The sequence below is a fragment of the Lynx rufus genome, unplaced genomic scaffold (assembly GCF_022079265.1).
Source record: "Lynx rufus isolate CCGP_SWC_20201006 ecotype Redwood Valley unplaced genomic scaffold, mLynRuf1.p SCAF_11, whole genome shotgun sequence".
NCBI lineage: Eukaryota > Metazoa > Chordata > Mammalia > Carnivora > Felidae > Lynx > Lynx rufus.
In genome coordinates, this window is record NW_025814825.1 from 59,949,697 (window position 1) to 59,976,842 (window position 27,146).

Consider the following 27,146-nt stretch of genomic DNA (forward strand, 5'->3'; position numbering starts at 1 on the left):
TGCCTCCAAGCTCCCTAAAACTAGAATGTTACCAGTAAATAGTCACTAAATAAGACACGATAACATGCTCAGTCTCTTTCCATGTTGACAGGTGTTCAGTCCACAGCTGTTTTGCCCCCAGGTAGGACCCGTCTTACATTTGGCCTCATCTACTAGACCTGGTGTGAGGTTTAGAGTCAGATCCTGGTTTGGTTCCCAGCTTTATTATTCACCCATCTGTCCGTTAATGAATATTGACTGAGTGTCCACCACATGCTGAACTGTGTGCCAGTAAACACTGGAGCCACAGCAGAGGTCAAACCCCTCCCCCCAGTGCTCTTCCTTCACAGGGTCTGCACCCTAATGGGAGGGGCAGACATGGCATATGCTCACCCTCAGTTATACGACCTCAGTCAAGTGATGTCATCTCTTGATCCCGTTTCATCTTCATTTCTCTTTGTAGGAGTCAGAATAACATAGAGAATTGAATAATTGAGAATTGCATGTGACAATGCCCAAAATGCTTGTCTGGTGCCAGGCACTCACACAATCTTTTCTTTTGGTTAGATGCCAACTAAGGGCACAATCTTTTCTTTTGGTCAAATGCCAACTAAGGGAGGCTGTGTGTGGGGGGTGGGGGCCAAAGGGCCTGAGCTGAAGGAATCTGATCCTGGCTGGTCTCTCTCCAGGTGAATGACGTTGGCCCTCACTCTCCATGTCATTAGAACAGGCACATTGGAGTCCAGGCTCCATAAAAATTCTATGCCTTTGACATTCTGTGACTAACAAGGAGAAGATCAGCAGCCACGTGGATTGGCTGAATGAAGTGTGTGGCACTGTGGCAAGTGAGAGGTGGTCATCGAAGGACGGAGATGTAGGTCTTGTACTAGAAATTGGGGGACCCTTTCCCATCTGACATTTTATTGTGATAATTTTCAAATATGCAGCAGAATTTGAAGGATTTGAAAATGAGCTCCTACCTACCTAGATTACACGATAAATTTATCAATCTGTCTATCATCCCTTTATTCATCCATCAACCCATCATATTTTTAATTAATATTTGATTTGTGTACCATAAAACTCACCCATTTTCAGGTCCAGTTGGATGGATTTGGGTGATTGTGTGCAGCTATATGATCACCACCACAGTCAAGATGTAAAATAGTTTCTTTGCCCTCAAGATTTCTGGTGCATTTCAGAGTTGATGCCCTCCTCCCTCTCCTGCACTCCACTTCCAGGAACTGCTTTGTGAATCTCCTTGCTTTGTTCAGGTGAAGTCATGACACACCTGGAGAGAAGGCAGCAAAGAAAGGGATGATGGCCAACTGATGGTCTCTCCTACAGCAGGTCACACAGGGCAAATTGTCCACGAGTTGCTTTTCTGATGGCCATGTAGTGCATGTTCATTCGTCAACAGACAATAATACCATGCTCTGTCCTAAATGAAGATCTTGTGGCTGTGAGGTCACTGGACTTAGAATACAGTGTCATGGTTATTCCTGGTGAATCCTGGGAGAAGGCAGATGACGCCTTGAAACAACTGTATCTTCTCCCAATGTTTTGACTGCTCCCAGATGACGATCCTTCTTTTTTACCCACCAACAGCCTATGAGAACCTACTTCCCACATCAGTGACTCAACACCCACCTTCTTCTGCACCTCCAGGTAAGACTGTTTCTCTTTATAATATGTCTTCTGAACAACTTTGTTCATTCAACAATGAATGGGTGAACGAATATATGTCACTAAGGATTCATAATGTCACTGGGGTTATAGATAGCAATAAACAGAGCTGATCCTCAAGTAAGTTAAGTCCATGGGAGGAGGGAGGAAGAAACTGTTACCAAAAAGTGTGGTGAATACTCTAATGGGGAAGCACAGAATGCCATGGGCTCCCAGAAGAGGGTCTCCATCCAGATCCAAGGGTTCTTGGCAGGACTTGAAGGATGAGGGGGCAATGGGATTATGTCAAGCAGGGAAGAAACCAGATAGATTCCCTAAGAGCTGCAGGGTTGGAGACATTAACATGTGTTCCAAATTAGAACTTAGGGCTGGCCGATAACCATACAGAATTAGTGAACAGTGAGTTGGCTCTTTTAGATGGTTTTCTGCTGTGATCAGGGATGAGCAATATTTTAGGACATTCAGCCCTGAGTTAGCTTTTTTTTTTCTTTTACAAATTAGGTCTAGTCTGAGGTCAGATAAGGTAGGAGTAAAACATTGGACTCCTGAGTCTCTTAATCTAGCTGTACAGTCAAAAGATTAAAAAATGGGGGCACCTGGGTGGCTCAGTCGGTTAAGCATCTGACTTCTGCTCGTGTCATGATCTCGCGGTTCATGAGTTCAAGCTGTGCTGACAGCTCAGAGACTGGAGCCTGCTTCAGATTCTGTGTCTTCTTCTCTCTCTGCTCCTTGCCTGCTCGTACTCTGTCTCTGTCTCTCAAAAATAAATAAACATTTAAAAAAAGAAGAAAAAGAAAAAAGATTCAGGAAGGAGAGAGAGGAGCCATTATCACTCTTCAGGGTTTGAGCATCCCTGGTAGAATAGTGCCCAGCAGGTGCCATAGCTCCTGGCTGTTGGCCATGGCTCTGAGGGCGTGGTGATTACCAAAGGCGCCATTGTTGGCTCTGTGAGTTCAATCACATGAATTCACACTCCACATCTTTCTTTTTTGTGTTTTTTATAAATTTACATTTTTTATATATCTGCCCAAGCTTTCTTCTTTACATCCATTTTTTTTATTGAGGTATAATTAACATATCACATTGTATTAGTTTCAGGTCTACGACATAATGATTCCATATTTGTATATGTTGCAAAATGGTCACCACAAAAAGTAACTTAACAGATAAGCAAGTGTGTAAATTATCTATTGCCATGTAAAACCATCCCAAAACACAATGGTTTAAAATGACAATCATTTATCATTGCTCATGAGTCTAAGGGTCACCTGGGCAGCTCTGCCAATCTAAGATAGGCGTGGCTGGTCTTGGCTGACTCAGCTGGGCTTGCTCATGCATCTGTGACTATCCAGCAAGTCAGGTGAAGACTTCCTGGCCTAGGATGGCCTCCCTCACATGTCTTATAGTTCCATAGCTGTTATCGGAGGTAACGGAGGCAATGAGGTCATGTGTCTTTCGTCACCCACAGCCTAGCTCAAGCTTATTCGCATGATTACCTCAGTGTTCCCAGGGAGTACACTGAAGCCTGTCATGCCTCTTGAGGCCTCAGTTTCACATGAGTGCACCATTACTTCTGCCATATTCTACTGGGCAACGCAAGTCCCAGGCCACCAACTTAGAACCTCTTGGGCAGAGCTGCAATGTCACATTGTAAAGAGTGGGGAGATCAGGAAGAGAAGAACTGTGGTCATTTTGGTAAATACTCTACCACAGGCAAGCGGCCTTAAATAGAGTGTGGATAAGGGAGACATTATAGGCGTCTCAAAGCAGACACACGTGGAGAATGGCATGGGATCTCACATGACAGCGTGAAGAGTGTGAATAACAAAGTCATAGAAAGTAAGAAAAGTTAGGTTGGGTATCAGATAGTCTAGTCATCAAAAGGCAGAGCGAGTGGCCATCACCCCTTGACCCCTGGTTCTTCCCCAGGAGGCTGGGCCCCCGTGCGGCTGGTAGGTGGCCACGGGAGGTGTGCAGGCCGCGTGGAACTCTTCTACCGGGGAGTCTGGGGGACCGTCTGTGATGACCTCTGGGATCTGTCAGAAGCAAACATCATCTGCAGGCAGCTGGGGTGTGGCTGGGCCATTTCAGCCCCAGGTGAGGCCCACTTTGGGGAAGGATCTGGGAAAATCCTCCTTGACAATGTGCGCTGCAGGGGGGATGAACAGCACCTGGAGGAGTGCTCCCACATCGGCTGGCTTTCCCACAACTGTGGGCACGGAGAAGATGCCGGCGTGATCTGTTCAGGTAAACCCCTGCTCCCCTCCCTGGCAGAGCCCAGCCTTGGCTCTTTCCAAGACAGTACTTTTCAAAAGACAACGTAAATGTAGCTATTGAGAAAGAACCAATACGTTATTTGCTTACAGCAGATATCTTAACCCTTCACACTTACAGATGCTGAATATTCTATGGCCACACCACCAGGTAAGGAAGGCGATATTTACATGTGCAGTTTACCCAAACTTTGGGGAAGAGGTTCTGCTGGAAGTTGGGTATGTCATTCTCCAGGCCAGTGGAGTGACTGGGACACACGGAGTCACCTGACTGTCTGGTGGGAGAAATGGATAGTACCTTAGAAATCATCTGATCCAGCCTCGCTTTCTACTTCTTCCCCATTTTACACAGAGGCAGCAGATTTTAAATTTCCCAGACCTCTGCATAGCACTTTCAGGTTGTCAGCTCTGGGGGTTGCAAGGTAATGGCAATGAGATATGGGTGGCTAGGGTAGGGGGTGGTGAAAACATAAGAGGTGGGGAAGGACACTTCCTGCCCAGGGGCAGATGGCTGGTGGGCTGGACCTGGCCAGTCAAGGTGACCCAATTCTATCCCCACCCTCTCCCTGCCTCTGCCTTGTCCCTGGTGCCCCCAGAGCCGCCTTTGCCATTGGTTTTCCTGCATGCTCTGAGCGCCAGCACCCAGAGTTTTCCATGCTAGTGCCATCTCTCCTTCTCAATCTCCCACATTCCCTGATGCCCTGCCCTCAGCTTTGGGTCGGACAATGGGTCATAAGTAAGGCTGAGTGGAAAAGCTCTGATAAAGCTTCAGGCACATTGCCTCCTGGGTTGTCTAGCAGGTGGGAATGCATTGGTCCCAGGAAAGGGTCTCCGGGGGACACGAAGGAGGATCTGCAGCATCCTTAGGTGCTGACTCACCAGGTCAAAAGAAGGGATGAATCAGTGCCTCTTCCTATTCTTACCTCGAAGTGCCCTTGGGTCACTGGAGTTGTCTACGGGTGCCAGAATTTCATGTCCTTAGTTTTCTTAATCCCTGAATTTTAAGATATCTCATTTGTGTGTCTGACAAGAGGATAATTTATCAAAGTCTGGGAAGGATCTAGATCAGTGCTTCGTCCATCTCCTACATATTAACATCCCCAGCATGCTCTGGCCTTTGCCCCCAGAGATGACTTAGCAGTTCTAGGAGGGACCCCACACTGTATTTGTTATGAGCTGCTTCAGAGTATCATGTGCAGGTGGGATGGGAACCTCAGCACCAGCTGATGAGCCACATGTCCTTTGTGTGTTTGACAGATCACCCATTGGCCCTCACAGCAGGAACAATGATGGCAGGTGAGACTTTGGTGTCCTTGGCTGCTCTGACCGCCATCTTCCAGCTCAAGCCCTGAAGTGATTCTCCAAGGAAATGGAGCAAAAATACTACTGCCCTATCTGGCTCATCCCTCGGAACTCATGTTCTGAATAAAGTGTCCAATAATGAAGGCTGATAAATTTACAGTTCCAGTTCCATTTCTGTGTAGTCAAAGAAGGCAGTCCAAATAATCAAGTAATGCCAGCCTGTGTGGTCTCCACCATGGGCACTACATGTGAAGGACATTGCCGCTCTTAACACAGCAACGTTGCCAGGGCGCTACCCAAGAGCATCATTTCAGAGAGCTGCCTCCATAACGGCCTTGTTCTTCTTCCCCACCTTTTCCTTTCTCTGACAATCTCTGTCTTCCTTGTTTGTCCTTTCTCTTTCATCTTCCATTTCCACCCACCCCCCCTTTCTTGTTGCCTGTATCTTGGGATTCCAGAAGCTTCACTAAACTTTTCTTAGCACAACTTGGAGATAAAGGACTAAAATAATACTGATGCCTGGAGGGCCTGGCTGGTCCTTCTATGGAAGAGACACGGGTAGATGACCAGAGCCAATCAAGTGTAGGTCCAGTTCTCACACAGCCAGATAATCTGATGGAGAATGCCACTGTCATAGGTGTTATCTTTAATTTTGTGCCAAGTATTGGACAGATGGATAGACAGACAGACAAGCAGATGGGAAAACAAATGGACAGGTTGTGAACAGGCAGACACAGAATGATGTCAATGTTGGAGGGGTGGATGACTCAGGGAAAGTTCTCACTACCGAGTGGATTTCTAATAGCGTAATTTTAATAAATTATAACAGATGACAGATGGAACACTGACATCTTCATACACATACAGGCTCCATGTAGGCTCAGCTTTAATTGGGAAAATGAAGCTGCTTACTCATTACTACTGGTGGCCTGACAAAAATCAAAGCCGCAGAACCCACCACTAGGGACTAACCAGAGGGAAAGATTCTGACTGATATTGGGTAACTGCTCTGCCCCATAAGACCATGTCAGTGGTAGAATTCTCAAAAAAAGAGAGAGATGTTTCAAAACTCTGACACTTTCATGCCCTAATTTCCTAAGTTTCCAAGAGTTTTTAGACTGGTTTATGTGTCTGATATGTCCTAAGACAATACCCACAACGTAATGACCCACGAGACCTTTTTTGTGGAAAAAAAAATGAAAGGAAAATAAAGCATAAATCACAAAATGAGTGAACTGAACAATGAAAAAGACTGAAATTCTAAAATACCTTTCTGCTTTTAGAAAAATCTCAGTGTGGCAGCATTATCGCTAATTCATCTGGAGCGATTAGGAATCCCCCACGGAATGAAATGCATGACAACATAACCTGTGTGTGGGAAATCAAGGCAAAGGCATCTGATCATATACTGCTGGCATTTCCGTATCTTAAGTAAGTCACAAGTACATTATTTAAGTACATGTGCAGTTTAAAGTTCCAAGCATTTTCCCATGCTTGATTCTCATAAGCAAAAGAGTCCTTCACACCCTTTTGAATTTTGAATTTTGAAATAATTGTAGACATATAAGAAGTCACAAAAACAATACATAGAGTCCCGCATACACATCACTCAGCTTCCCCCAATGGTGGCTTTTATTTTTTTTTTATTTTTTTAAAAAAATTTTTTTTTTCAACGTTTATTTATTTTTGGGACAGAGAGAGACAGAGCATGAATGGGGGAGGGGCAGAGAGAGAGGGAGACCCAGAACCGGAAACAGGCTCCAGGCTCTGAGCCATCAGCCCAGAGCCCGACGCGGGGCTCGAACTCACGGACCGCGAGATCGTGACCTGGCTGAAGTCGGACGCTTAACCGACTGCGCCACCCAGGCGCCCCAATGGTGGCTTTTATATAACTGTAGGACAATGTCAAATCAGGAAGTAATACAGTACTGTTGGCTGGGCCACATATCTTATTCTGCTCTCAACATTTCCTACATCTACATGTGGGTGGGTGTGTGTGTGTGTGCGCACACACGTGTGTGAGAGAAGGAGAGAGAGAGTGAGAGGGTGGGAGGGAGAGAGAGAGAGGGAATGTATGTTTCAGTGTCTGGTTAAAGATGCAGATTCCAGGGAAACACCCCCCCCCAACAGACCTAATAAATTAAGAAATTTCAGGTTTTAATATTGTAAGTAGTCAAGTCTGATGTTGTTCGCAAGTGAGTGTCTTATGGAAATTAATTCCCAGGAACAAGTTGAATTATTTATTACTTTTGAATTTTGCTTAATCAAAAGATGACTTAGGGGCACCTGGGTGACTCAGTCGGTGAAGTGTCTGACTTTTGATTTCAGCTCAGGTCATGATGTTATAGTCCATGAGTTTAAGCCCTCATCGGGCTCTGCACTGACAGCACAGAGCCTACTTGGGATTCTCTCTCTCTGCCTCTCCCCTGCTTGTGCTCTCTCTCTCTCTCTCTCAATAAATAAGTAAACTTAAAAAAAAAAGATGACTGGGGCGCCTGGGTGGCTCAGTCGGTTAAGCATCTGACTTCGGCTGAGGTCATGATCTCGCGGTTTGTGCATTCAAGCCCCGCGTCGGGCTCTGTGCTGACAGCTCAGAGCCCGGAGCCTGCTTCGGATTCTGTGCCTCCCTCTCTCTCTGCCCCTCCTCTGCTCACGCTCTGTCTCTCCCTGTCTCAAAAATAAGTAAAACATTAAAAAAAAAAAACTTTTTTTTAAAAAACATATGACTTAGAGGGCACCACTCATCAGGCCAAGGCATGGAAATGGTCTTCTGACTCTAACACCAGGGCATCTGGACAAAACCCCACAACGTAGAACAAGAGCTGACAGATCGTATGACTTGCACAAAGCAAGCTGGGCAGACCTCTGGGCAGGTCTCCTGTAAAGTTTGTAAATAAGTTATTTGCAACCTGAAGCCATGTCCCACAGGCAGGCCGTTGCTTGGCCCGGCCTTGGCCCTGGGCTTCCAGGCACCCACAGTCCCAGGCATCAGCAGGTGTCCATCTGTTGTCTCAGCCTTCTCTTCCCTCTTCCAGGGAAAATCCCATCCCCTTAAGAAAAGGTGGGATAAAAAGAATCCAAACTATGTTTAAATGACTGACAGGCTTTTAATCTGCCCCAGCTTCGTTGTCTTGAAAGAAAGGGTCTGCCTCATGGCTACCTCCAAGATCCGCTAATGGGGAGGCCAAGAGGCAGCCATTTGTCTTTGCTTCCCTAGCCTCGACTGCACCAATGAATATTTTGAAATCCTGGACGGCCCTCCATCCTCGGCAAAGTCCCTGGGGAAGACCTGCTCTGGTTCCTACCTCACCTACGCGTCCTCCTCCAGCTCATTGACCCTCGTGTACTTCCGAAGCTTCAACAACATAGGGAAAAACTTCATCGCTTATTATTATTCTGCAGCCAAAGGTATGAATGGTGGTTAGGAGCAGGAACTTTGGAGCGAGAGCTGGACGGCCCGCCTCGAGGCTAGTTAGAACCAGCTGCTTACTCTCTAATGCTGGACAAGAGACCTGACCTCTCTGTGCCTCAATCCATTCCCCCAATAATAGGAATAAGAGAAGCTTACCTCCTAGGCTTGTTGTGGGGCTTACCTGAAACGACACAAGTAAAAGCCCTTAGCACAGTGATGGCGCATCATAAGTGCTGAATACTTGGCAACTTCACCATGGATCTGGTTTCCCATAAACACCTCATTGCAGTCAGCCCATTAGGAAGCCATTTCTGGAGTTACTCTGAATCTAGTATTAGGTGGGTGGTTTCAAACTTACACCTTTAAAAGAAGGTGTGGTCTCAGCCTAGGAGGGGCTTGGGTACAACCTAGAAGTTCAAGAGGAGCACATGATGCAATGAGAGGACAAGTAGAATATACTAAATGAAGGCAAAGAAATAGAATAGACTAGAATAGACTAAACTGACACCCACACACGCATCTCAGCAAAAAAAACATTAGAAAAGAGAGAGAGAGAGAGAGACGCAGGCTGTACCCATGAGGGAAACATAGGAGGAAACAGCCTTACGTTTGTCTTTAAGGCTGGCCAAGCTGTGAGTCGAGAAATAGGGAGGGGGCACAGCAGGTAAGGGAGCCGTATGAGCACAGAGATGGGGTGTAGAGGACGTGCAGCCAGAAGGCAGACAGAAGCTAAGCCAAGGTTGGTTTCTGATGAAACCCAGGTTCTCAAGGTTTGGTAAGCACAACGAAGGGGATCAAAATAGCAACGAACATTTACCGAACGCCTATTTCATGCCAGGCAACACTATAAGCACTTTATATGCATTCCCTCCTTATCCTCACACGAACCCATGGTTCTTCCCTTTTTATGGATGAGGAAACTGAGGCATAAGAGGTTCAGTAATTGTCCTGAGGTCACCCACGGATGGGTCCTGCACTATTTACCACTAAGAGAAAAAAGGCTGCCTCACGGACCTCATGCGCAGTTCTAGCGTCCGCCCTGGTCCACCAGTCAGTCTGAACTACAGTTCAGACCAGTATCCCACTCTGTCAGCAGGAGCTGGGGAGGCTCAGTAGCAAGCTTGGGAAATATGCCATGAAACAGAGAGGAGATGCTCTGTGTCACAAAGTGGATCAGAGAAAGTCACTGTCACTGTGATTGAACAGTTACTGATGAGGTTTCTCTATCATTGCAGAGGCGGTTTCCCGGACCCCACATCTAATCAGTGAGTCACGTTTACTATTGTCACTTTACCTTCATTCTTCCTTCGTGTGTCTGCCTCTGTCCCCACTGCTGGTGCTTTTATTTGCATAGTTTGATCTCTCTCTTACGTTTCTGAACTTCCTGTATCCGTCCAGCTAGCCGAGACATTCTGTCTGCACACATCTTGCACAAGTTTGATGCTCATTCACTGTGGAACCAAGTGACACATACCAACAGTTGGGTCTCTGTAAATTGGGAACCGTCAATTTGATTTCTCAATTCCTTGCTTTTATCAAAGACATTGAGACGCACCTAATCAAGCATTCCCCATTTAGGGAAAGTTAACAAAACAGCAGCACATGGAAGAAATGCCTTTTTCCCTGGAAGGACACCCTGCATGTTCACATTTTGGCACAGAATGGCACAACTTAAGTGTTGTTATATTTCCAGCAGCTGAGAAGAGGAGGACGATATCATTTCAGCTGGATCCCACACATCTGAGGAATAGCAAGATCACGTGTAAACAGAGTTTGATTGGTGGGGGGGAGGTCACTCATTATAAAGATGCCAGGGAGAAAGAGTCAACCAGAATCTTGGTGTTTAAGGGAGGTGGCCATCTTGACTTGCCCACATCCTCCCTTTTTACCTGAAGGGTGTCATCTTGTATTCACAGCAATCCCAATGACAACACCCAAGACAGTGACAGCAAGACCAGGTAAGCCCTGGAATGCGTTCATTCGTTTACCAAGAATTCTTTGCTCTTGGCACCTGCATTTGTACCTACTTCATGGACAGGAACTAAAACTGCTGCAAGTAGTTCCTCTATCTGCAAAGGGGCCAGTTGACCCTATGCAGATTTGGGGGGGGCATCCAAAACTCTTGGGATTCTTTGGCTTTAGCATCCCAGGGTGAGGAAAGTGCTTTTTTTTTTCTTCAGTGTTTTTTGAGTCATCAAAGCCTGAGCACCTTACAAGTGCCTTCTAGTGGGGTCCTATCTTGTCTTTATTTGGCCAGTCCTGCTCATAGTTGCCCTATCTCTGCATCACTAACCTCCTTTTTCAAAATGAGTGGGCATCAGAGCCATTCCAGAGGCAGTGAGATGGAATAGCAGAGAAAAAGAGTGAACTTTGGCATCAGGAGAGTTGACTTCTCCAACTTTCAGTTTCCTTATGGATAAAACTGCTATATGGGGACTCTTCTGCTTACCTCCTGAGTTATTGTACAGGCGAAGATGAACAAACACACACACGCATACAAACGCACTTCACAAAACCACAAATCACTGAATATTATTTATATTGTTTTTCTGCATTTAGCTAAAACAGATTGGCACATACCTCTGGCCCAAGAGATGCTCGACTAATAAATGTTTTAGGCTAAATGTTACCTTTAACAATCTTGATTATGTATTAACCTCCAACGAGGAGGTTAACTAGTTGACTGACTGTTTCATCAAGTTGTCCATCCCTAATAGTGGTGTCAGGGTGGAGAGCTCAGCCAGTTCATCGGCAATGTGCTGTGTCCCAGAGGGCAATGCTCACCAAATCTCTGTCTGCAGGGGACTGGCCAGACCTGAGGCTGGTTGGTGGCTCAGGTCGGTGCTCAGGACGCGTGGAGGTCCTCCACCAGGAGGCCTGGGGCACCGTGTGTGATGACCTCTGGGACCTCAATGAAGCCGAGGTCGTGTGCCGACAGCTGGGGTGTGGACGGGCCATGTCCGCCCTTGGGAAAGCCCACTTTGGTCCGGGCTCTGGAGACATCTTCCTGGACAACCTTCAGTGCTCCGGGGTGGAGCGCTCCCTGGGTCAGTGTGCCCACTCGGGCTGGTCGGAGCACAACTGTGGCCACCACGAAGATGCCAGTGTCATCTGCTCAGGTAGCCCCTCCTCTTTCAGACGCCATTGCCAGCCCCACCATGCTTTAAGACCACCCTGCTGGAATTCAGAGCAGGCCAGAGACAGGGACAGGGGTCTCAACCAGGTGGCATTCGGTTTTTGTTTTATCTCTTCTAACTCGGTCAAAAATATAAGATTTTAACTGCTGACCTTCCAGAATAAAACCTTCTGATTTTCTAATTTGGTAGTAAGAATCACCAAAGGTAGGTGTGCTTTGCTGAGTACTGACAAGTGCAAAGAACATATTCAATTATGGGAATTTTTTTAAGTTTATTTATTTATTTTGAGAGAGAGAGAGAGAGTGAGCATGAGCAAGGGAGGGTCAGAGACAGAGACAGAGAGAGAGACAGACCTGATGCAGGGCTCGAACTCATGAACCATGAGATCACGACCTAAGCAGAAATCAAGAGTCGGATGCTTAACCAACTGAACCACCCAGGTGCCCCTTTAAATACAGGAGTGGGAATTTTTAAGGAGTTTATCTAAAGGTCTTTCATTCAGAGGCAGTGAGGAGATGTCAAGCTGGACAGACTTGAGTCTGGATCCCAGAGCCGGTGCTGACATTCAGACTCGCATTTGGGCAACACTTAAGCTCTCAGGGCCTCAGTTTCTCCCTCTGTAAAATTGGAGACCAATTGCTGTCTTGCAGGACTGCTGAAATGATTCGAGCTGTCTTTGTAAAGCACGTGCAGATACCTGCCAAAGGGACTGCGCGTTGGCTCATTTGTACTACCACCTTCCCCACTCAACACACCAAGGGAATCGGTGAATTAAAGTGGCTCATTTTAATCGCCTTATGACATTACAATTTTTTTAAATACTTTGGCTTTAGTTGTGTGCAAAACACTAGTAGGGAGTGAGGACGTCACCTCTGGAACGTCTATCGATAACCCTTTCTGACAATGAGATGTCTTTCACGAAACTAAGAACTGTAATACCTGGTATGATTTGAAAGATCAGGAACTTGTTACTTGGAGTTGCTCATGTGAGGAGAGGCTCTGTCGGATGTCAGTACCTGCTCCCTGTGACTTTCATGTGAGGTGATACTTAAAAGCTTTGTCTGTTTGTTGGTGCGTTCATCTGTCCATCTGTTTGCGTCTTGGCGTCCTGTGATGCCTGGCATGCCTGACCTAGTTGCAACCCCATGGGCCGTATGTTTTTCCTGTTTCCATGTTCTGGAAGATTATTGCCTATCTGAGTTTCCCCCCATGACTCCCCAAAGTCACATTCATCTGCCACAAAATCAGCAGTTCAAGTGATACCCCCCTGGTGGTTTCCTTGCCATGCAGGAGCAAGCCGAGAGAGAGAGAGAGAGAGAGAGAGAGAGAGAGAGAGAGAGAGAGAGAGATGCTCTCTGTTATGGCCTCAGATGAATCCTTCCCCTATCAGATCAATAAACATTTGCAAGGATGTAATTAAAACCTTTGTTTTCAATAGTGGAAGGCAGGATTTTTGAAAAATACTGACGTATGTATTCTTTATATAAACAGATGCTGAAGAATCACTTATTAATAGTCCAGGTAGGTGACACTTTTTCTTGACAGGACTCAAATATCTGCTGTTCCTGATTTTTTTTCTTGGGCTATTTATTGTCTCCCAGCTCTAAGTTCATTCTCTGTCTAAACTGCAGAGGTTTTCACACCTTTGGAATTATTATTTATGACTTTTTTACACGTGGTAATGGCTGTATGTGTGTGCGCGCATGTGTGTATGTGTGTGAGTCCATACTTTTTAGACACATGCATGAGGGAAACAGCATTTCAGGGTCTGTTGACATAACTATATGCTTTTCCCTCTGGCTCAAAGGCTTTTCCTCACCTCTTCCCTGGCCCACTCCCTCTCACTGTTTTTGTTTTTTGTTTTTTAATTTTTTTTTTATTTAAATTCAATTTAGTTAACATACAGTGTAGTCTTGGTTTCAGGAATAGAACCTAGTGATTCATCACTTACCTGTGACACCCAGTGCTCATCCTAGCAGGTGCCCTCCTTAATGCCCATCACCCATCTAGCCCCTCCCGCACCCACCACCCCACCAGCAACCCTCAGTTTGTTCTCTGTATTCAAAAGTCTCTTATGGTTTACCTTCCTCTCTGTTTTTATCTTATTTTTCCTTCCTTCCCATATGTTCATCTGTTGTGTTTCTCAAATTCCACATCTGAGTGAAATCATATGATATCTGTCTTTCTCTGACTGACTTATTTTACTTAGCATAATATACTCTAGTCCCATCTTGCAAATGGCAAATTTCATTCTTTGTCGTCGCCAAGTAGTGTTCCATTGTATATATATACACCACATCTTCTTTGTCCATTCGTCAGTCAATGAACATTTGAGCTCTCTCCATAATTTGGCTACTATTGATAATGCTGCTATAAACATCGGGGTGCATGTGCCCCTTCAAATCAGCATTAGGATAGGCTAAAATTAACAACTCAGGAAACAACAGGTGTTGGGGAGGATGTGGAGAAAGGGTAACCCTTTGGCACTGTTGGTGGAAACGCAAACTGGTGCAGCCACTCTGGAAAACAGTATGGGGTTTCCTCAAAAAATTAAAAATAGAACTACTCTACAACCCAGCAATTGCATTACTAAGTATTTATCCTTCTCAGCATTTTAAGAGGATTCCTTCCAGGTGTCCCATTTGGTCTGTTCATAACATAGCACCTGTTCCCTTTTATTGTAGGGTGGAATAAGGCATGGTCCTAGTGTCTGCATGTGATTGAAGGACTTTAGGCTCCCTGAGGGCAGGAACCATATCTCTTGGTTTTATAGCTGCAGCATCAGTGCCTAACAGGAAAGGCAATCAATAAATACCTTTCAAATGAAATTAAACTGGCTGAAGACCACACCCCCTGCAGCTCAGGAACACATGAGAAACGTGAGGACAGGTCCCAGGGCTCAAGACCGGGCATGTCCCTCTGCAACCCCATAGTCCTGCCAGCCTCAGAGGCCCGGTGCCAGTGAACCTCAGGTGGGTCATGTGGAGACCACACTCACCAGATCTCTCTCTGCAGGGGACTGGCCAGACCTGAGGCTGGTGGGTGGCTCAGGTCGGTGCTCAGGACGCGTGGAGGTCCTCCACCAGGAGGCCTGGGGCACCGTGTGTGACGACCTTTGGGATCTCAACGAAGCTGAGGTTGTGTGCCGACAGCTGGGGTGTGGATGGGCTGTGTCCGCCCTTGGGAAGGCCCACTTTGGCCCCGGCTCTGGAGACATCTTCCTGGACAATGTACAGTGCTCTGGGATGGAGCGCTCCCTGGGTCAGTGCGCCCACTTGGGCTGGTCGGAGCACAACTGTGGCCACCACGAGGATGCCGGTGTCATCTGCTCAGGTAGCCTCTGCCGTCTAGGGCAATAATTTCTAATGTTGTTCTCGAAGACATTTTGAAACTACGCATCCCAGATGGAATTTTCATCCATCCACCCATTCACTCATTCTTGCATGAAATAATCCTTGAGCGTCTGCTCTGCACCAAGCCCTGGGCTCACACACACACTTCAGCAGCACCTGGAAGTCTAGAATGTTCACGTACCCCAGCACCACCCGGGGCATTACAATGCAGAGTCCAGGGCCCCGCCCCCAGAGGTCACAATGAACTAGTTTGGGAAAGGGGGCTGGAATCTGCATTTTCTCAAGTCATCCAGGTGATTCAGCATAAGAGGGGCCATGAGTAATCCAGCCCTGCCTGCCGTGGGGCATAGGTAACTCAGCTGCTGTGTCCCACGTCCCTCGGTCAGGGATCTTGCCAGAGGAGGGCTGAGTCCTGTGCCCAGATAGTCCTGTGTCTCCCCTTCAGTCCCCATCTGTACCCTCTCCCCTCTATCTCCCACCCACCTCCTCCATGCTTTGGATTCACTGAAGTAAGCAACCTATTACCTTTCTTTATGCATTCAGGTGCGGAAGAACTGCCTCCTCCCACCCCTCCAGGTATGTCCGTATCTTTTTCTAGTCTAGACAACTTTCTAATAATATTAATAATATCCAATTTACTTATAAATGCTAAGAACCAGGCACTGTTCTGAGTCCATCATATGTATAACTTGTTTCATCCTCCCGGTAACCCCTTGAGGCAAGTACTTTTCCAGGTAGGTAAACTGAAACATAGAAAGTTAGCAACGTACCCAAGGCTACCCACATCGTCAGTGTTTTTGGCCACCAGTCTCATTTACCACATCATTTCACTGGCCCTGGCTACACAAAGACAGGTTAAAATGAGCACAAAGATGGGGAGACATTTTGCTCAGATTATGGCTAATCCTGCAAAAAGGAATTTTATATTATATTTTACAGAAGAGACATTTGAGGCACAGAAAGGTTGAGTAACGTTCCTGAGATCATTCAGCAAGTTAATGGTGGAACCGAGTACTGACACTGGTCAGTCTGACCACAAAGTACACGCTCTTGGAAATCTTATGGCTTTTGCCTGTTTTCAAAGATTTTGTAATGTAATGATTGAGTGATATTCATCTGTAATAAAAAGATTAGCAAAAACAGACCAACACATGCAATGTAAATTATGAAATGACACTGGAGATAAATGAAAAGGCATTTTGTTTCATTGCAATAGACATTTCTGAGCACTTGCACAGCAGCAGGGCATGATGCTAGGGTTTCTGTATGAATTAATTTATTTAATCCTTGCAGCTAAGGATTAAGGAGAACCAAAGCCTGCCCAAGATAACTCGATTTGAAAGAAGCAGAGGGGCACCTGGGTGGCTCAGTCCATTAAGCATCAGACTCTTGGTTTCAGCTCAGGTCATGATCTCATAGTTCATGGGACTGAGCCCTACATCAGGCTCCACACTGACAGTGCAGAGCTTGCTTGGGATTCTCTCTCTTTCTCTCTATCAAAATAAATAAACTTAAATAAAAAGAAAGAAAGAAAGTAGCCGAACTGGACTTTACAGACCCCATCTCTTGCCCTTTGAATGAAACTGCCTGCCCCCGCACAGCCTCAGAGACCTTACACAAGTCATGAGGTATTGTCAGAAGCATCCTTCTTGGACACTTCCTTGGAGGAGACCTTGATGTGTTCTGAGTGTCTCGGGGTGGGGGGCAGACCAGCTTTATGTGTTGGGGTCACAAGTGAGGGGGAAGGGCCATCCAAAGTTAAAAGGCCATTATGGATGGGGTTAAGGGCAGCGGATGTTTAAATGAAGGCCTACCTGTAGTTGTCTCTTTTTCCGTAACTCAGGTAAACTGAAGATTACATAGATGATGGGGAAACGAGGAAGACCGTGTTGACTGACAGGAACCATTCTGGCTATCTGTTGCTACTCCACAGACATAATGGTTTAACACAATGACTATTCAGTGACACGTCATGTTGTTGTGGGTCAGGAATTCGGGCACTGGGCAGATGGGAGACTCTTCTGCTCCACATAGCACTGAGCAGGGTCATTCGGTGCTGTTCACCTAGAGACTGGTCTGGAGAGTCAAGGGCAGCTGCACTCACATGCTTGGTGCTTGGTGGAGACAGGTGGAAAGGTGGGCTCAGCCAGGGCCCCCTTCCTCCTCAGGCAGTCTTGGGGCCTCTTCACACAGTCTCTGCAGCAGCGTAGTCAGACTTCTTATAAGGTGGCTCAGGGTGCCATGAGCAAGCCTCTGTTCCCAGAGATAAATGGAAGCTTCCAGTCTCTTAATGCACAGTGTCACCTCTGCCATATTCTGTTGGGCAAAACAGAGGCCACCAGGGTCAGGTGAGGAGACCTAGATCCCACTTTGTGACAGGAGGCAGGTCCAAGAATGCATGGCCTTCTTTAATCTGCCACAGGATGGTAGAAATATTCACTCAGCACCGTCAGCCCTTTCTCAGTCTGCACTAAGTACATTGACATTTCAGAGAAAACCCTTTACATTTCACTAGCTTATAGATGAAACTTTTCCCCCTGAAAGTCATCATCCTCTCCCTTTTTTTCCTTCTAGGTCTTTCCACAGCTTCTCAGGATCATATAACAGGTAGTCACTTGTTTTAAATTGAAATGGTAACCCCATGCCAAGAGAGCCATCACAGCAGATGCTAGGCAGTGTGCCTAGGATGTGGCACAGACAGGCTGGAATAGCATGGGCGAGGGGCTGCTTGTCCACTACCCATGCCAGTCTTGTCATGGCCCCAGCCATGAGAACACCGGGGGAGTCAGGACCTCAGTCAATGGAGCCTCTCAGTCCTCACCATGGCCTTGCCAAAGGGCATTCGTTAATACTGCTAAGGCCTGAAATACTGACTTTTTAACCAAAGGGGCAGGCTGTAAAGGGAGTGGATCTGCCCAGGTCAGAGTAGGTAGGTGGGAGGGTGACGAGAAACTAGAAGGAAATGTGGTTCGCCCATCCAGGGGTACCCAGCCTGCTTTCTGGGTACAGTCCTGTAGGGGGCACCCATGACAGGCACCAACTTACCTGTAGAGGTTTCAGGAAATCCAGTCCCATGTCTGTCTGACCCAGCCCGGTTGTTCTAACTACAACCAACCAACAGCAGAGTGATGAGATAAAGTAGTGCCCCCCATGTACATCCACTCTGCCTCTCTCCCCGCAAGCAAGAATCCTTCTGCCATAGAAGAGGAAGGAGATAGTGAACAGACCTGAAAAATACAATATTTTCTTCATCAGATTGTAAGGAGAGAGGAAAAGACAGGGGACTCCCATATATTAATACTTTTCCCTTTAGAATGAGATTGAATGGACTCTCCTTCCCCGGTGACATTTAGGCTAAAGATCTGTTCAGACAGCCTGGGCGTGTCCACCCAGGTGGACTGCTGCCTGACTCAACCAGACCACTGGGTGTGAGTGGGTCATTACTGGGGTCACACAAATGGGCACACGCTGACATCCTCTTTCCTGTTTCTTCAGGAGGAACTAGCTCTTGCGGAGGGGTCATGTCTAGTGTCTCTGGCTCATTTTCCAGTCCGCTGTATCCAGAAAGCTACCCAACAGACATCCAGTGCGTTTGGGAGATTCATGTGGATAAAAAATTCCGCATAGAACTCATGATTCCAACTCTGAAGTAAGAAAACAAACTTTTTTTTTTAAATTTTTTTTTCAACGTTTATTTATTTTTTGGGGGACACACAGAGACAGAGCATGAACGGGGGAGGGGCAGAGAGAGAGGGAGACACAAAATCGGAAACAGGCTCCAGGCTCCGAGCCATCAGCCCAGAGCCTGACGCGGGGCTCGAACTCACGGACCGCGAGATCGTGACCTGGCTGAAGTCGGACGCTTAACCGACTGCGCCACCCAGGCGCCCCAGAAAACAAACTTTTAAGAGAAGATTCTCTCTAAATACGAATATTGGCTTGTGACATCAGAATAAAGATATTTCATTTAGACCGAAACATTTGGCGGGGGGGGGGGGGGGAGGCAGAAGAATGCAAAATTCTTCCCAATTTAAGGGTCAAGTTAATTTTGTGATAAAAACTAGAGTTACTTCTAGTTTAAAAAATTCAATAAGTGATTTATTTACATATTTAACTCAACCTTATTATGATAGTTCTTCTTTTGATTTTGTTTTCTAAAGGTGCCACCCAATTCCTCCTTATCAGCTTTGCCTTTGTTCTACCATGGGTACCAATACCTATCTTCTTAGACTTCCTTTTTCCTTTATCTAAATTTTCAGCAAGCAGTAAGAGGCTTTCCATACACACATTGACCCACCTGCTCTAGCCCCAGGCCCGGCATCTTCTCAATGTTGCCACCAAGTGAAAGGAGGCAGTGAAGGCATGGCCACATCTCTGACACGTAGGGAATATATTTCTCTGATTCACTTTTTTATCTCCATTTTTTTATCTCCATGGCATGAAATAATAGCCGACATTTTTTTAGCGTTGGCTGTGTGTCCAGGCTCTATACAATGTACTTGGTATGCTTTGTCATATTCCAGCATCACTGCAGCCCTAAGATATATACCCTTCTCCTCTCCATTAGAGATGAGGAACCTGAGGCTCAGAGAGGTTAACTAACTTGCCTGAGGCTAACTGGCAAGGTCTGTCTGATGTCAAAGCTCCAGCTTTTCTCCGGCATGTGGTTCTATGGACAGAGTCTGTGCAAAGACCTTCTTGTAGTATGTGACAGACATCATGCTGAGAACCCAGCAACACTAGGAGATGCTATGAAAATCCACCTGTAGCACACACTGCTCGGCCCATGGAGTCAGGCATGCCCTATGCCAAAGAATGTTCTAGAAACATGTTTTCTTTGTTGACTGAAACCCTAAGGACACAGAGAGCAGTCAATGAAGTGAGAACCTTGAACCCACACCTCCAAAGTCTATCCTGTTGTAGGTCATCTATGCCTTCAAAATCACACAGTTCCTTCAAAATCCCCACCCTCACACACATCCCTTGTGAGAGATCGCCAAAGTGCAGATACTCTCTATATGCTGACCTTTCTCTTTTCAAATCAACTTTTCTCGGAGCCCCTGGGTAGCTGAGTCGGTTAAGCATCCGACTTCGGCTCAGGTCATGAGTTTTTGTGAGTTTGAGCCCTGGGTCGAGCTCTGTGCTGACAGCTCGGAGCCTGGAGCCTGCTTCAGATTCTGTATCTTCCTCTCTCTCTGCCCTCCCCGCCTCTCAAAAGTAAATAAACATTAAAAAAATAAAATTACATAAAATTAACTTTTTTCTCCCCAAGATTTGAGGTATGAAAAATGTCATGAAATATGGAGGTAGGAAACTCTGGCTGTAATGTTTACAGGCTGATCATCAGGGTGATTGGCCTGGTAAGAATTTATCTGTAGTGCACACTAGTCTTTCTAATGTTTCATGTAGACGGTGACTGGTGATTACTAAGTTGTAGCCATAAGCCTCCCACAATCTTCAGACAAAATAAGACTTCTGTAGTAAGGCATCTGTAGAAGTTAACTGATATTTTATATATCAACATGCAGTTTAAAGTAAATCCAAATATTTAATCCCATGATTGCCATACTTTTTAAGCTTTTAGATCTAGGAAGTTTTAATCTGCCACTAACCCTCTACTTCGATCCCCCCCAGCCTAGAGGATATCCTTGGATGCCCTTACGACTCCGTTGAAATCTTCGATGGCCCCCGGATCGCCTCACTGTCCATGGGGAAGTTCTGTGCCTCAGTAGCTCTGATATTTTTCTCCTCCTCAGACATCATGACAGTGGTCTTCCGAAGTGATTCTATGATCACCAACACTGGCTTTTATGCTATGTTCAACGTGATTCCACAAGGCGAAAGAGAGTCAGGTAGCAAACTTCAAGTAGGCTTTTGGTCTTCAAAAGACAGAACAGTTTTCTAACTTTGAGGGCTCCTGCTATTAGAAAAGGGCTGGAAATTAAGTTTTTAAAATACCCCACAATTGGTCCCATAAGCCCTACTGTGTGCCTGATAGATTTTTCCCACTAAGAGGGTCACATGGACAATTGAACTAAGGCAGTGAGATGCAGTTGAAATGACAAGATGATTTGGGGGGGGGGTGGTAATGCCTGGGAAGACAGAGTCTGGGTGGGGAGGGCAGAAGAGAATGCTAGGGTGAGGGGGTTGCTCCTGCGGAGGGAATGGGAATGGACGGCCTTGCTGAGGAGGTCACATGTGATGGATGACAATGAGGGGGCATTCCAGGCAGAGAGAATAGCAAATATGAAGGCTCTTGGGGACATGCTGGAGAGACAGGGGAAAAGGTCAGTGTGGCACAGCTTGTGCTCTCAGGCAGGGAAGGCTGTCCCTGGGACGTCTCCAGGAGACAGCAGGCAATTCGAGCTGGCCACTGCCCGTTGGCCCAGAAATAGCCATTCCTATTGGGCTTTAGGAAGTCATAGACACCCTGGTGGCCCAGGTGCCTTCAGGGGATAAATCTACCCTCATCCAAGTCATGTCCAAAAATGCAACTGGGGACCCATTTCCCCAGGATCCCAGTACTGTGTCAGAGAACCACACAGCGAGAGCTGCAGAAGCCATGTGCTGGGTGTTGAGCACTGACTGTGCTTTATACTCCCATTCCCACCCACTCATCACTGAGCCCTCTGAGATACATGCTGCTGGAGCTCCCATTTCACAGATGAGAAAACTGAGGCCCAGGCAGACGAAGGAACTTGTCAAAGGTTACACAACTAGAGAGCAGTAGAGCTGGATTCAAACCCTCCTCTGTCTCACCCTGAAGCCCGTAAGCCCTGCCTATTACAGAATTAAGACAGCCTTACGCTTTGTTCTTGAATTCATGTGCCTTAGCCATGAACATGGGAGCTAGAAATCCTTCCTACTTAAAACTTCCCAAACTCAAAAATAAAACCCTGCTCTGTTTAGAAGATGGACCGGAGCTGCGGCTGGTGGGCGGCTCAGGACGGTGCTCAGGACGGTTGGAGGTCCTCCACCAGGGGGCCTGGGGCACCGTATGTGATGACCTCTGGGACCTCAATGAAGCCAAGGTCGTGTGCCGACAGCTGGGGTGTGGACGGGCCATTGCAGCCCCTGGAAAGGCTCACTTTGGCCCAGGCTCTGGAAACATCCTCCTGGATAACATTCAGTGTTCAGGAAGCGAGAACCACCTCGGCCAGTGCCTCAGCTCCGGGTGGTCAGACCACAATTGTGGCCACCATGAAGACGCCGGTGTCGTCTGCTCAGGTAGCCTGTCCCCCCGTGGCAGTTTCTTTCTGAACTTTCAGCCAGCAACATCTTAGTGATGGATGGCGGTTGTCCACAAAGCAGGGCTAGGGAAGCGGAGGGCGGTGGCCCCGCAGATGAGTGTCCCTTTAGCCAGGTTGACAAAGATTGCTGACAGCCTGACTCCATTCTAAAGACACGTGTGCCAGGCCCACATACCTGTCAAGTCCTGTTCTCTGCAACCTCTCCCAAGCCTGAACTGCTTTTCCAGGATCCAACATGCCCGTGTTGCTTGTGTAACACGAAGCTTACCTGCTTGAGATCTGAACCACCACCTGCCTTCATAAAATGTAACTCAGATTTCCTACATCTACCTACTTTTTTTAATTCATGCAGATGCTGGGGACTGGGCTCCAGATGTGATCCCTGCATCCCCAGGTAGGTCCAACACCGTGAACTTCCAAGATCTCTGCAAAGTGAGTAGGAAATCTAATCTCTGTCTTGACCTAGACACTGCTGGACTGTGACCTAGACACTGACTAACTACCCAGGGAGCTTTTAAATTCCTGATGCCCAGGCTGCACCGAGACCAGTCATATCAGAATCTCTGGGGTCACACCAGGTCATCGGTAATATTTAAAGTTTCCCATGTGATCCCAACATGCAGCAAGTTGAGAACCAGCGGCTTAGACAATAAGCTAAGAGCCTCATTCCCCAAATGAAATGGCATCCCCAACTCCTCTCTGGACAGCAGAGCAAGGAAGGGTGGGGGGAGGGGGAGAGGTTCTATCACCATGGCTGGGAAGAGGGTCAAGATGGAGAGGAGAGAAGGTAGAAAGTTTTGCCTCCCAGGGACATGTGTTAAAAAATGAAAGCCTGCAAGAAAACACCGATGCATCAATGGCTCGCTCTCCCAGTGGGTCAAGAACAAGCTAAGTGTGAGAAGTGAAGCCATTTGGGGCTATTCTGAGGGCCTTCTGGCTTCACAGACATGGCAGGAACAGAGAAAGGGTATACCTTGTTCTGGTAACCTACTCAGAGTCGATGTGTGGCAGCGATATCCAAACTCAAGACTCCAGCGGGATCTAAGCACGTGTGGTCCTGCCTCCTACAGTGGCCTACCTCTCCAGGACAGGCTCTAGCTGCCCACTTCCCTTCCTGCTGGCACCCTGGTCCCCACCCAGCCTCCTCCCCAGCCCTGTTCTGTGACAACTTCCACACTCTGCCCCCACTCCGGGTTTGGATGTGGGGCAGGTCAAGGTCAGGGTGCACCCTGTAGTGTTTGGAGGGTGGGCAAGGTGGCTGGCAGCCTGTCCCTACTCTGGACTGGCATCACCATGGGACATTTGGAGGGACACTTAGTGGGGGCCTCTTACCCACTCCAGTCCAGGCCCCCAGGGCATCCCAGGTGGGCGTCACCATCCCCTGTAGAAATGAACCTGTGGGAAGGGGCGATTGACTTCCCCACCTCCAGCTGAGGCCCCACATTTTCATTTTGCCCTGGGACCCACTAATCGTGCCGTAGCCCGGGAGGGGAGGCAGAGCCTACAGAGCCATTTCTCAGGGACTGACAAGCAGCTACCTCTGCTTGGCACCCTCTGGTTTTTCCTTTTCTATCCCAGCGAGGAATCTCCTCTAGCCCCGGGCCAGGGAGGAGAACACGGTTTTCGGTTCATCAGACAGCTCTGCGCCATGTCCACTTGCGGTCTAGGGTATCAAACCTCAGAAGCCTTTTCTCTTTTTTCTCTCTGCTATAGTATTCCTTTTCTGAGGCAGAGAGGCATAGCTGACTGAATAAGAGAATGGGTCATGGAATAAAAGAAATTATAGGGGGAAATGAAATCCTTTATGTCTAAATAGTATACACCTTGTAAGCTAACCACTTCTCGATAAAGCATTATATATTCTTCTGGACACACACATACACACACACACACACACACACAGAATAAGGCTTTTGCCATTTAACTCTCTAAGGGAAACGCTGCATGTCAAACATTTTAACAAAAGGGAATTGCTTCTGAGACAACTTTAGGTCATCAAAAAAATGCATTCTGCTGATGTCCAGCACCCTTCCTGGAGAAGGACTGAGAAGGCAGGCAGTGGGTAGTGCCTCTGTCCTCACTGCTCTACACCTGGAGGCAGAGCTGCCCAAGGAGGACAACGGGCATAAAGGAATTCTTAAATGCATCTGACCCATTTGCTTCAAACTCTGTGCCTGCCAACCCCTAGTGTAGGACTCCAGCAAGTACCAGCTTCCCAATGGACAGGCTTTCAAAATCTGCCTTCGGCTCACCAGGCACTGGCGATTAAGGATGCATCTAGAGGGGGTGCCTGGGTGGCTCAGTTGGTTAAGCATCTGACTCTTGATTTCGACTGAGGTCATGGTCTCACATTTTGTGAGTTTGAGCCCCGTGCCGGGCTCTGTGCTGACAGCACAAAGCCTGCTTGGGATTCTCTCTCTCTCTCTCTCTCTCTCTCTCTCTCTTTCTCTCTCTGCTCCTCCCCTATTCATGCTTTCTCTCTCTCAAAAATAAACATTTTTTAAAAGGACACATCAGAATGTAGAAATATAGGCCTCCTGGAAATCAAAGCCAAAAGGACACAGGAAAGGAGGAAGCTCTCCCACTGAGGGTCATCTATTTCAACGTAATTCTTGTCTGACCTGCCCTCCCCTGCCCAGGGCTCTCAGCCATCCGGTTTTTTGTCCCTGTGCATTTCTGCACACTCTGCAGTGACATGCTCGGGAGCCCAGTGATGTTTCTGTGGGTGATGCATGACTGATCGATCTCAGGACAGCCCTGGGGTTGGTGGGCCCTAACACAGAAGAGAAAGTAAGTCATGTAGCTGTGTGCTATCTGTGATTTCCTGGCGATTCACCAAAAGAAGGGGAGAGACCACATCCCGCGTTAGGAGAGAAAGGAGAAATGAGTGTGCGTGCCCACACCATGCTTCAAGACTGAAGCAGAGTTACAGGTTCACTCATTCGTACGTAAATATATGATGTTTTTGTGATGCCTCTTTCCTGATTTTCTTTGGTTTTGGTTTTTGCAGCTCCCATCCCTCAAGTGCCTACACCACGAGGTAACTCTCTTTTCATTGAAAGTATAACCTGTAAAGGATAGAATCACGTTGATAACCTGTAAAAGCAGAATGGATGTCTGTCTGCTCTGGCTACCTGAGAGGAAGGAATTGGTGGGATGGAGCCCTCACGAGTGCATGGATTGTCTACATCTGAGTTGAGCTGGTTTGCATGGCAGGAAGCTGGGCAGAGCATTAATGAAATTATTGGCTGGACACCCCACACCTGCCACATACATGTCCCACGCCATCTCCAGTCTCACCTACAGTCTTAGGGTCCTGCTCTGGTACAAGTCACACCCCTCATTCCCTCTCAGGGGTGCACACACTGCAGCCAAGCCACAACTATGCTACCACCATGATCCCTTCCCATTTTGTGACTCCCTGTTGAGTTTGATGGAATCCTGGATTCTACTCCTGGGAAATGCCAGGTGCATGCCGGAAGAAGCCAACCAGTTGTCTCTTGTCTGCCCACAGGAGGAAGTAACTCTTGTGGAGGAGTCATTTCTGGTCTCTCGGGCTCCTTCTCCAGTCCTTGGTATCCAACAAACTACCCCACCGACGTGGAGTGTATCTGGGTGGTACACGTGGCTGAGAAGTTCCACATAGAACTGGTGATCCCAAGCCTGAAGTAAGCAGCTTTGCCTTTTTCAACGTTTATTTATTTTTGGGACAGAGAGAGACAGAGCATGAACGGGGGAGGGGCAGAGAGAGAGGGAGACACAGAATCGGAAACAGGCTCCAGGCTCCGAGCCAACAGCCCAGAGCCCGACGCGGGGCTCGAACTCCCGGACCGCGAGATCGTGACCTGGCTGAAGTCGGACGCTTAACCGACTGCGCCACCCAGGCGCCCCCAGCTTTGCCTTTTTCTACACCAAAGGCCAGATTAGCTTTGAATCCATGCTTTCCTTAAGTAGGTGGACTTTCTGCATATCTAGTCAACTCAGCTCAGTTTTGATATAACAAAAATGTCAAAAATCAGATAATAAACAACAGAAACGTGTTTCTTACAGTCCTGGAGATTGGAAAGTCCAAGACCAGCATTCAGTGCCTGGCGGGGCCCTGCTTCCTGGTTCACAGCTGGTTATAGTTTCACAGTCGCTTCACCTGGTAAAAGAGACAAGGGAGCTTTCTCAGGACTCTTTGTAAGGGCTCTGATCTTACATTGCGAAGGCTCTGCCTTCCTGACCTAATCACTTCCCAAAGGCCCCACCTCCTAATACCATCCTGCTGGGGGCTAGGTTTCAACATATGAATTTTGAGGGGACACAAACATTCAGCCTGCAGCACCGTGTGACACATCCTTTCACATTTTAGGTGAAAAGAGGTCTGGTCATCTGAGCTTAGGAGTCTTATAATCATTGAGCTCAGCTCCCTATGCACCGGAGAACGCCCCAAACACCCACGAGCATCCCTGACACCAGACCACCAAGGCAGCGCCATCTGGGGTGGCCCACACACGAAGACCTCATGAACCCTCCACTCTCAGCCAGCTCCACTGGGGACACTGCTTCTTCCTTGGGCTGAGCCCAAGTTTGTTCTTCTTCATTCCCATTTTCTGAACTTCATTCTTGCCTCTAAGGCTACATAAAACATGTCTGCTTCCTCTTCTTCAAGAATGTCTGTCGTGACCCTGCTAAGCGTTTTCTTTCACAGATTAAATAGACTCCATTCATGCATTCTTCTTAGGCCCATTGTACTTCCTGCTTCTTTCTCT

The 27,146-nt window shown here is 47.3% G+C and overlaps 1 protein-coding gene across 1 annotated transcript in view; it reads left to right on the top strand.

Moving 5' to 3' along the window:
• LOC124506403 (deleted in malignant brain tumors 1 protein-like) overlaps nt 1-27,146 on the top strand; it is a 107,796-nt gene that overhangs the window by 42,140 nt on the left and 38,510 nt on the right. Inside the window, 8 exon segments of the mRNA XM_047072463.1 lie at nt 3,595-3,935; nt 6,998-7,062; nt 11,473-11,787; nt 14,815-15,134; nt 17,475-17,490; nt 18,045-18,061; nt 20,225-20,242; nt 22,052-22,369. Coding sequence (XP_046928419.1) covers nt 3,595-3,935; nt 6,998-7,062; nt 11,473-11,787; nt 14,815-15,134; nt 17,475-17,490; nt 18,045-18,061; nt 20,225-20,242; nt 22,052-22,369 — 1,410 coding nt within the window.